This window comes from Ursus maritimus, assembly GCF_017311325.1.
Source record: "Ursus maritimus isolate PB19 chromosome X unlocalized genomic scaffold, ASM1731132v1 scaffold_X1, whole genome shotgun sequence".
In the NCBI taxonomy this organism is placed as follows: Eukaryota; Metazoa; Chordata; class Mammalia; order Carnivora; family Ursidae; genus Ursus; species Ursus maritimus.
The window spans coordinates 71,280,784-71,292,245 of NW_024423319.1; the positions used below are offsets into that span (position 1 = coordinate 71,280,784).

General features: G+C 45.8%; 1 protein-coding gene across 4 annotated transcripts; it reads right to left on the minus strand.

Annotated features, from left to right (window-relative positions):
* Window positions 1-1,271: 1,271 nt before the first annotated feature.
* On the minus strand, window positions 1,272-5,922 carry PJA1 (praja ring finger ubiquitin ligase 1). Of its 4 annotated transcripts, XM_040630697.1 has the most exons (3): window positions 5,803-5,889; window positions 3,357-3,877; window positions 1,272-2,792 (listed from the first exon to the last, which is right to left on the minus strand). In XM_040630697.1, the coding sequence occupies exons 2-3, from the start codon at window positions 3,647-3,649 to the stop codon at window positions 1,712-1,714; spliced, it is 1,374 nt and encodes a 457-aa protein (XP_040486631.1). In that variant the 5' UTR covers window positions 3,650-3,877; window positions 5,803-5,889; the 3' UTR covers window positions 1,272-1,711. The 4 variants fall into 4 exon arrangements, with proteins under 4 accessions (XP_040486631.1, XP_040486627.1, XP_040486623.1 ...); XM_040630693.1 differs by having other exon boundaries at window positions 1,272-3,551; window positions 5,803-5,922; XM_040630689.1 differs by having other exon boundaries at window positions 1,272-3,877.
* Window positions 5,923-11,462: the final 5,540 nt, after the last annotated feature.

The following is an 11,462-nucleotide window of genomic DNA, read 5'->3' on the forward strand; positions in this document are numbered from 1 at the left end:
AAGATGCTTAAGCGCAAAGGACCCCCAAATTTCCCTTCCGAGCCTAAAGACCCAGGAACTTCAGCTCCACGTACTCACGCCTAGAGAAACTCACACATGTGCACAGAGAGACATCTTTTAAGTATATTCATTGCCGCAAAATACTGGGAAGAACCTACACGCCCACCAATAAGGGGATGGATAAATTGTGATGATTCATACAACTGAATGTCTATTATACAGCAGTTAAAGCGCACAGACTAGAGCTATACGTATCAAAATGGTTAAATCTCAAAAACAATGCCGAGTGAAAAAATCAAGTTGCAAAACGATACATACATTCTATCAATTATGTCCACTTAGAAAACATAAACATTCTATATTGGCTATGGATATATACAAACATATACATATATATGTACACATATACATATACATACACACACATATGTCTAAAAACACAGACGAGGAGTAAACACACCATTTCCTGGCTAGTGCTTACCTCTGTGGAGGAAGGAAAGTAAATATGACAGGTGAGGAACTTTACTTGTGCCTGAAAAATTCTATTTATTGGAGAGAGAAAGAGAGATTGGAAGCCAATATGGCCAAATGTTAAAACCTGTTCACTCTGTGTAAGTGGGTATCGATATTTGCCACAGCACTTGTCTGGCATATATTTTTCTATTCTAATCCTTTGTGTCACTGTGTCAAAGTATACAGTCAGCACAGAGATTTGTTTGTTATTTTGGGGGGGGTTGCCCATTTCCTCTCAGAGTTTCTTTTCTAAGATTTTTTTTAAGTGATCTCTACACCTGACATGGGGTTTGAACTCACACCCCCGAAATCAAGAGTCACATGCTCTACCAACTGAACCAGCCTGGCACCCCTCTCTGAGAGTTTCTATTTCTTGAAAGGGGATTTTTAACTCCTCCCCCCCATACTCATTTTGGATTTGTTTCTACCGTTGTTCTTTATTTCCACCACGCTTTCTCATTGTCTCTTTCCTTCTCACACACTGACAGGGTACTTACTCTGTGTGACCTTTGCCCCTAGAGTAGTTTGACAATCATACACTTTAATCCTACTTTTAGAAATCGTAACCCTTAATTTTTTGCTGTTGTTGAAGTCAGCATTTCCAGGGACACTCGAGTTGTCCTACTGTTGGGAACACAAGAAAAAAAAAAAACCAACAATCCACAAAACCCTATTTTTGATGCAGGTGCAAGGGATCAATTATAAAGTCACTTAGTACCACCATTTTAGACAAAACCAAACAATTTCACTATACCATGTAAAACCAAAAGAAGAACTTTAATAAGCTTTTACGGCACTGCAATTACAGGAACATTAACCCATAACATGCAACAGAAATGATGATGCCTTCTGGACATAGTTAACAGATAAACTTGACGTTACGGTTAACAGCAACATAGTCTACCGAAGAAAACAAATGCAACTTATTTCAACTCTCAGGTTAGAAAATGTATGTTTTTACTGCAATCTCAAGTAGCGTTTAGAAGGTTTAGTCTTCCTTTTCTAACCTCTAAGATAGACAATGTGATTTTTAATGCAATCGCACACAACCATTTTCACATTGGAAATAATCACAAGGAATCAACAGGTGTAGATTAATCATTGCTTTCATTTCAATTGTTAATTTTGAGAGGGCTCCTGCAGTATTGTGGGTTTCAGATGGGGAAAATCATCTGACCAGGAGTAAAGAGCCCTGATCTTAGAGTGGGGGAGGGAACATGCAGCGGCACACGGGGCAGGTGCCTGACTTTTGAAGCCAGATGGACACGCACGGCTTGTGGAAATAGTGGTGGCAAGGCAGCTCGGTTGCCACCTCCCCCTTCACGTATTCACTACAACAGATGGGGCAACACATTTCCTGCCCCACTGCGCTGTGATCTTCGGTGACCAGGATCTCGGGGAGAGTGTCGATGCTCTCCTTGCTCGCCGGCGGGTTGGCCACCTCCACATCCACGGCCAGAGACTCCAGGTGCGCGAGGGCGGTTTCCATCGCTTGGGCCAGGCGTTCTTCAAGTGCCATGTATGTGAGGAACTGAGGATCCACATAGGAGATGGCTTCGGCCACCCCCAAGCCGTCTGCGAACCCGTCGAAGAGGCTCCAATCCACTTCGAGGTCTTCGCTCACACTGGAGTCGTCTTCAAGGTTGTTGTTTCCATCCAGCATGAACACTCCAGGCTGCAGAAACTCCTGACCCGATTCGTTATCCCCCTCGCTGCTACTCTCATTTTCGTTGTACTGGAGCCAAGGAACTTCACCTTCTCTGGGGGACGCCTGCTCCTCTTCCCGAAGAGACGCTCCGTGGATTTCTTCAAGTTCGCTGCCGCCGCCGCCTCCACCACCTCCGCCACCGCCACTGGCCCCGGCGCTGGGGCTGGGGCTGGGGCTGGCGCCTGCACTGCCGTTCCCTCGGACTTGCTCAGGCTCGGGCTCGGGCTCTTCCTTCCCCGGCAGGGTCTCCCAGCTCTCCCCACTGGACGACAGATTTTGCTCTCGACCTCGATACTTCCGACGCAGAGCAGCAGTCCACTCTTTGTCGCTGTCGGAGTCTTCGTCACAGTATTTGTAGTAGTCGTCGCTGTACGTCCAGAAGTCGGGGTCGGCCATGGTTCGTCGGCGTCTTGGCACCTTCTCTGGCTTCACTTGGTCCTTCCTGGCGTCCCTCTTGTCTTCGGGGTACTTCGGCTCAGAGTAGCCGCTTGAAGTCTCGCCTCTGGCTCTTCTTGCGAGGCCATCGGAGCGGCCTTCGGCAGTGTTGGCGGCATCCCTCCACCTGGAAGTACTATGTGGCATATCATCATCATCATCAGTATCAAAAAATATTTTCGGTTTCACGCAGTTGGGGCTCGCCAGGTTTCTGATTTTGGGCCTCACCACCGGCTCCTCGGCACTCTTTGGGGTGTTTTCCCCACCACCACACATACTCACAGGAGCCCTGCTGGGACGTGCAGGTAAATTCTGCGCCCGCCTCTGCCTCTCCAGGCTGTTGCCAGGGGTAGCCACCTTGCCTTCAGCAGATGTCTGAGAGGCCATGCTATTTTGCTGCAGGAACTCGGCTCTGCTAGCAGAGCGTCTTGCCACAGGGGCTGGGTCTAACTTGTCAAGCTCCTCTCTCACATCATGCTTAAAGCTAGAGAACTGCGGGGGCACCCCAGCCAAAGACCTTGCCCCTTTCTCTGTGTCATATGGCTTATCATCTTTAAACTTGCCAGTTTTCCCTCTAACTGGCGCTCGCTCAACAGGCCCAGCCCCCTCCTCCTCGCTATCATCTGCCCCGAAAGAGTCAACATGTCCATAAGCCATTCCTCTTCTGCTACCCGAAGCCCTGTACTCTCTTGGTGGGTACCTGGAGTAGTCCTCATTATCAACACTCAGGCTGGCTCCAGAGCTCGCACTGTCTTCCCAACTACGACGAGTGGTGGAAAAGGGGGACCGGCTCCTCTTGGTGGTTTGACTGGGGGCTGATCTGTGCATTGGGACTTCGGATGCCGTCTTTCTCTGGCTGGAAATCCTTTCCTGCTGGCTCGTGGATGGCCTGAAACTGACATAAGCATGCCTTCTTCCATACCTCCTGCCTGTATTGGACTGATACCCTCCTGCTGGCTTGGGCCACACAGGCTTGCTAGATTCCTGACCCATGGCTCTGACTTAGGAGGGTTTCCAATACAGCTGGGGCTCGAGTGGAAAGGTTCCTGCTCCCTGCACAAGCTTTGGAGATGGGGACGTCAAATCAGTTCGGAATAAAAGAGCAGGGAGATCTATTTCCACTTCAGCAGGCAGGTAACAGAAAGAATAAGGGGCCTTTACAATTAGTTTCACTTTCTTCTAAGGCCTGAAGTAGCATTCCAGTGACTGTCAGGTGTAGACCTGGAACACATTTTTAATGTTGGCAAAATGATTACAAAACTGGGTTGATAGGAAAGCCAGACTTAGGGGCGAATCTGACAGAAGATGGGGGGGTGACTGGACGCTGGGAAGGTGGGGGAAGTACTGGGGAATTATGCCAACATGGAAGAGGAAAGACTGCTGTGGTTATTTTATGGGGTGTCTGCGTCTTTTCTGAGCCCTGCAGACAGACAGAAGAAATGCAAATTGGAATAGGGTGGAAAATATAGATCACCACGTGTTCATGAGTGCCGACGTGTCTGTCAGGAGGAGAGGGGCAGGTGGAAGGGGGGGACCAGCCATCATGCCGCGAAGAGAAGTCTGTGTTTGTAGGGGGAGGGGGGCAGGTGTATTGGGAAGAGGCGTCAGTATCAGAATGAGACCCATTCTGGATGTGGGTAGGAAAATGACAGGTGCAGGGGGGGTGGCTTCAGAGGGGAGGGGTGTGTGTAAGCGTGACAGAAAGAGAATGCGCGTGCGTGGTTGTATGTGCAGCGGCTGTAACTCTGTGGAGGGACGCCTGTGTACGTGTCTGTGGCCGACAAGAAAGGGTTTGGTGGCACTGGACGGGGTGGCCACGGTCTGCATGCGTGTGTTCAGCAAAATGGGAGGCAACAATGGAGACATGTCAGTGTGAGCAAATGCATCCGTGAGAGGGACGCGTGGGTGGCCGGTGGGTGGAACAGGGGTCAGCAATCCAAGAAATACATGAATTCACGAAGGTGGTTAGCAGGGAGGGGAGTTGGTGGCCCTGGAGAAGGATTTATGCGAGTGTGCGTGTGCGCACCGCAGGGACCAGCAAAGGAGGGCTGTCTGCGCACATATGTAGCAGACAGGGAGCAAGGCTGGGAGCATTTGTGAGGACTGTGTGAATGAGAGCGTGGGGTGTGTATATACATATGTGGCATATGAAAGAGGGGCCAGCAATCAAAGGATATCCTTATGCGTGTATGTGGCAGGCAGGGGCTAAGGCAGCCCCAGAAGGGGTGTGTGTGTGTGTGTGTGTGTGTGTGTGTGTGTGTTCACCAGAGCACACAGAGGCAGAAGACGGAGGGGGCTGCTTCTGGAGGTGTGTATGTGGCAGGCAGTGAGAAGCAGGGAAAGGCACTGGAGGGTGTGACAGTGTGCAAGAGGGTGTGTATGTGTGTGTGTCCATGCATGCAAGGGGAAGGGGATGTGCCAGAACCTTGAGTATGGGGGTTGCGGAGAGGGGGCTGCAGTGAAAGGTTTGTGTGTGTGTGTATGTATGTATGCCCGCGTGCATGTGCGTGTGTGCGCGCGCGTGCCATGCATGCATGCGTGTGTGTGCCATGCCCACACACGCAAAACACGGGGAGGGGGAGGGGGCCGCAATGTCATAATGAGGGACGGGGAAAACGCTATCGGCTGAAACAGCAAATCCAAACCAATGGCCAGGGAAGGGGAAAAAGAAAGAAAAGGCGTGTGAGGGTCTAGTTTCTCCCTGGGAATAATTTGTTTTTCTGACAACAATTATTTTCCTGGGAACAATAATATATTTACCTAAAAATCTTAACAATTTACCATTCAGCAAAACAACTGCAAAATGCGGGAAGAAAGGCCATGGAGTGCTGTGCAAAGGGACCAACAAGGGAGGAAGGAGGAGAGGGCCCCGACCACCACTCCCCTCTCAAGCAGCGATTAAAGCCATTCAAGTAGGGGTCGCGCCACACGAAAGGGGGCAGGGGGACGGAGGATGGAGCCCCCATACAGGCCGGGGGACACAGGCCTCACTCTGCAGTCAGGTCTTGCGTCCGCCCCACCCCTTCCCGAGGGGCGAGCCTGAAAATCTGTTCGCTAGAGGACCCCCAATCCTTGTCCCCATGCCCGGCCACCTGTCCCACCGCCCCGTCCGGATGAATTGAGGAAATAAACAGCCTTTCACTCACCCAGTCCTGACACCCGCACGCTTTCAGGAGTCGCAGAGCCCTCGGACCGCCACGACCGCCACGACCGCCAGAGCCGCTGCTCCTGGATCCAGCTCCTCCCCCGGCAGACAGCAACAGGGCGGGCGGCGACTGCTGCGGAGGAAGTGATTGTGGCGTCGGTGGGGCCCGCCCCCTTGATGTGGCGGGGGCGGCAGCTGCTCTCGACAAATCAGGGTGGGCCCCAAAGCATTATTTCATTTTAAATGATGAAATCGTCAAGGATACTGAAAAGGACAGCAAAAAATGTAACCAACAGCCAGCTTTAACAAATGTTAAACATTTAGCCATACTCCCTTCTGTTCTTTTTTTTTTAGATGAAATCTACGAATTCTTTCTGATTAATTCCAATGTTAAAGTAATTATAATAATATATCATATCCTATGTTATATGTTATGCCTTGTACTAGAAGTATGGAAAATGTAAAACTACATCTAGGGTTGTAATTTTTTTTTTACCTGGTAATTGAAGCAATTGAATTGTTTACAGTAGAATGTGTTGCTGTTAATTACAAAATCAAGCTTCTCTAGCCCAAAGAAATGATCAGTGGTGAAGCGCAGTACCTGTTCACGATCTGGTAATCGCATTGCAGTTTAAAAATATCATAGCTATACCTTTTGGATTTGTATAATTTTACTGAACTGTGAACTCTTTTTTTTTAATTGCACTTTACAATGCATCTTTAATATTTACATTGAATGTAAAGACTCCCCATGTTCACAACAATAGCAAAGTTCTGTTCTTGGAAATAAAATGCATAATAAAAGAACAAGAAATATTAGGGGTCGCAACATAATAGAAATATTATGTATGTGCGACCGTCAAACCACTAAAAGAATAATACGTAGAACAAAGAGAAAAATTCAATCTATCAAAGGGCAGAAGTGGGATGGGAGGCAACAAGAAAGGATAATTTTTAGAAAAGGGCAGGAATAAATCCGTATATATCAGTATGCAGGATGAATACCTAGAAAATACCTAGAAAAAAGCAGACTCTCATTTTAAGTATTTTGGTTTTTTGAAATCGGTTATATGATGTTTATATGAGTTTCAATTAAAGCAGTTATAGAAATGGAAAATATATGCCAGTTAAATACTAGAAGGAAGGAAGAAAGGAGGGAGGGAGGGGAAGGAAGGAATTTTAAAAAGAAGGAAGAAAGAAGGCAAGAGACATGTAGCAATGTTAATATCAGAAAAATCAAGAACGCAAAGTAAAAAGCATTAAAGAGAACAAAACAGGTTGTTTCATTCACAGAGAAGATACAGTCAATAAACTTCCTATGACAAGCAATGTGATTTCAAAGTATATGAGGCAAATATGTTAGAAATATGAAGAGAAATCAGAAATTTTTCTATTATAGTAGACTTAACCACACTTGTATGTGGTTAATGGTATAAATGAGCCAAATAGACTACAAAATAAATAAGGATATAGACAGATTGAACAACACAATTAGTAAACCTAATCTCTATATATTTTTTGTACTCAAGAAAGGATGCATTTTTTATCAAAAAATTTAAAATATTTCAAATATACAGAAAAGTAGAATATAAAATGCATGTTTGCATGTACCTGCCATACGGATTAAGCAAATTTATTTTCTTCAGATCCTCAGATCTGAACTGATACCCTTTATCATTATGTAATGCCCGGATTTATTCCTGATAATGTTTCTTGTTCTGAAATCTGCTTTGTTTGGACTCCAGCTTGCTTTTTATTAATGTTGGTGTGTATACCTTCCTCTATCCATTTACTTTTAATCTCTCTGTGTCTTTATATTTAAAATGGATTTCTTGTAAACAACATATACTTGGGTCTTTTTTTTTTTAATCCATTCTGATCCTCCCTTGCTTTTTTAACTGGTGTAGTCAGACCATTCACATTTAAAGTGACTATTGATATAGTTGGATTAGTATTTACCATATTTGTAACTGTTTCCTATTTATTGCCTTTGTTCATTGTTTCTCTCTTTTTTTTGTCTTCCATTTTTTTCTGCCTTCTCTAATTTTAATTGGGCATTTTGTAAGGTTCCGTTTTCTCCTCTCTCTTATAATTTCAATTATATTGCTTATTTTTACGTTTTTTAGTGGCTGCCCTTGAGTTTGCAATGTACATTTACAACTAATCCAAGCCCATTTTCAAATGACAGACACTACTTATTGGGTGGTGCAGGTGCCTTGTAACAGGATTCCCAATTCCTCCCTCCTGGCCCTTATAACATTGCTTTCATTCATTTCACTTATCATAAGCCATTAACATCCATTACATTGGTGCTATTATTTTTTTTGAACACACTGTTATTTGTTAGATCAGTTAAGAAGAAGAAAAACGCAACCTTTTATCTTATTTATACTTTATTTATTCTTTCTCAAATCCTCTATTGTTTTTAAAGGTAGATACAAGTTGCTGACCTATATCATTTTTTTTCTTTCTGAAAAATTTCTTTTAACGTTTCTTCAAGGCAGATCTCAAGAGTGACAGCCTAACACTTTTACCATATTTTGCTTATTAAAAATGAACTACTAAGTCTAGCCCACACTCATGGGAAGGGAATTACACGAGGGCAGAAATTCCAGGAAGTGGGGCTCATTGGGCCAGGACACAAATAGGAGCATCTCAACTTCAACAGATATTGCCAATCCATTTTCCGAAGTAGTTGTACCAATTTATTGATTTCTAGGAATTCTTTCTATATCCCAGAGACCAGATGTTGGTTATATTTGTACAGTTGCAAATAGCTTCTCCTAATTGGTGTTTTCTTTAAATGTCAATATGAATTTATAAAAGTACTTAAAACAAACCACGGGGGAAGGTTTTTTAAAATCCTGAAGGAGACAAGACCTCTATAAGTTTGACAAAACATACAAGAGCAAAAAAAAAAAAAAAAGGGGGGGTCAATTACATAAAAACAAAATCTCCTGGCAGGCAAAACATATAGAGATAGATTAACAATTCTAAGTAAAGTAAAGCACAAATGAAAACCTGGGGAAAACATGTACTGCTAATTTCATATATGTGTGTGTGTGTGTGTGTGTGTGTGTGTGTGTGTGTGCCTATATAATGTTAGATACACTCATAAACGAAATCCTATGTGCATTTTTTTAAAAAAATTATTGCCTTTTCTTCTGTGTACTTGTCTCCCTTCTCTATCTGTATCACGGCTCTCCATAACCTACTTCAGTAACCTAATATTCATTATTTCATGTTTTTCTTTATATGTAAATAATCATATACAGATAGATGTATACTTATGAGTATATGTATATGTGTGTTGTGTGCACGGGTTTTTCCTTGTCCTTTTTTATTAAAATGGGATCATCTATACATTTTTGCACTTCTTGCGGTTCTTACTAAATAATACCCCCTGAAATCAACTGGTAGAGCTTGAATTACTAATCTTCAGTGGCTGCCTAGTATTCATGTTGTGGATTTGCCATAATCTATTCAGCCATCAACCTACTGATAGATGATTATGATTTTCAGGGTTGTTTTTTTGGTTTTTTGTTTTGTTTTGTTTTTAACACTGTGAGCAATGCTGTGATACGTGTCTTTGTACTGATAGGTTCTTAGGTGACAGGGCTTTCGTTTCCATGGAATAATGTCCCAGAAGTAGGATTGCCAGGATGAATGATGTATAGCCTTTTAATTTCAGTAGATGATACCAGATTGCTTTTTTCCCAGGGCTGGGTCCTTCCCATTTCCACGGGTAATGTGTGGCCCTGCACCATGGCTAGCTTGACTGATCCTGGAGCACAGATTCCTGCCCCATGCTGGGGCAACTAGACTCCTCTCCTAGGGATTTGAAACTCAAAAGGAGACACACAGACACTGAGAAGATTGGAGCTGAGTCATGTTTGAATCAATCAATTCCAAAAACCAGCCCAATATCTTTGAAATACAGTCTTATCTTCTGCCCCAGTTAGCCAGAGTTGAACTCCTGTTGCTTGCGACCAAAAGAAACTTACGAACCCTGGTCAGACTGAGCCCTGAACCTGGTCACAAATTCAGCCTTAATCCCAGCTACAGAGTCAGCTCTGATCCAGGCCATGGACTCAGTCATCTCCAGAGTTGGAGATGGAGGGCCACTCCTGGCCCCAGACTTCACTGACCCCCACTTGGCATCTTTCTGGCCACGCCCCCGTCTGTAAGAGGGGGCAGGTGAGCCAGTGGATCAATTTCAGCCAAATACATCCAGAGCCTCAAAGTTAAGTCCTCTTTGTAGCAATTAACGCTGATGACTTTGGAGACAGAGGGGAATTCCTTGTGAAGAATAATTGTAAAGTCTAAGTCAGAGATGTTTGGGAATGTCTGGGTGGTAGGGAAAAATGGATCAAAAGGGAACCGTGATCGGAATGGGGATCAGGGGTTTGGCTGTGGAGACAGACAATGAAGGCAACAAACTCTGAGCCTGACTCAAGGTAGTAGGGACAGAGCAGGGATGTGGGGTGGGGGACCAGATGTCTGAAGCTGGGTGGGGCTGGGCTGAGTCTCATGCTGGAGCCTGGATGGATCCCAATGAGGCAGAGATGCTAGGCCCCAGGGTAACCTAAGTGTAGCTGCCATCAAGAGAGGTTCAAGCAGCCTGCATCCCAGAGGCCTCCTCCTTTGTCTCTCCTAATCGTCTGGCACTGCCTGGACCAGCAGGATGGGTCCCCATGCTGTCTGGCCCTCTCCCCGCTGTCCTGACTTCCCACGGGCTCCAAAACCACCTGCCTCCTCCTCTGTCCCTCCAATCTTTCCTGCCCTTCATCCTTTCCCTTGGCTTAACTTCACATTGCATGCCTCCTGCTGAGTTTCTGGGATTAGGACAGTCCACTGTGGGACACAGCTCCCTTCTTTTCTCCCCAGAGCCAAGAAGCTCTTGCCAAGATCTGGTCCCGCCTCTCCCCAAGGATCTGCGGCAGAAATCAGGTAGAGATTGCTGGGAGTGGGGCTGGTGGGGCAAGCCCAGAGCATGGGGAGGAGACTAACAGTTGTCAAACCCCTATCATCTGCCAGGTTCTTTACATTCACTCGCTCATGTAATCTTTATAGCTATCTGGTAAGGGAGCAATTCCTATGTTCCAATGGGGAAGCCGAGGCTCAGAGATTGTAAGGGATTGTCCAAGCCTACTCAGCTAGAGGTGGCAGAGCTGGAATTTGAGCCCAGCGCCATCAACTCCAAAGCTGGCTACTTCCAGGCCTGAGGCAGGAAGAATGCAGTGGCCTCAGTTTCTGACTAAAAGGGAGGACTACCAAGTGGGGCATTTCCTGATGGAGACATAGAGCAGCTTCCTTTATCCATGTTTAACTGCTGGCCCCAAGTTACAGGGAGTGAGTAGAGGGCTAGCTGGCATGTGACACCAGCCAAGCTAGAGAGGCAGAGAACAGGTTTCCCTCCTTCTTCCCCCTTCAGCCTCTGTTCAGTCAGCGGTGGGCCACCCTCTACCCATAGGGCTTCCCTTCAACCCTTGGTGCATCTGTGCTTCCAGCAACAGAGAGAGAAGGAAACCAGCTGATGATACTAGGAGACGGTGGGGCAGGGCAAGGGGTCAAAAGGCCAGAACATAGTTCGCAGATCGTTTGGGCCTGACCCTGGGTGGATTCCCTCCGTTCCCTGGGCCTCACTGTTCTCATCTCGGC

What these genes read in the sequence shown, in the direction of transcription:
- PJA1 (XM_040630689.1), bottom strand. Translation starts at nt 3,649, where the DNA reads ATGGGTCAGGAATCTAGCAAGCCTGTGTGGCCCAAGCCAGCAGGAGGG.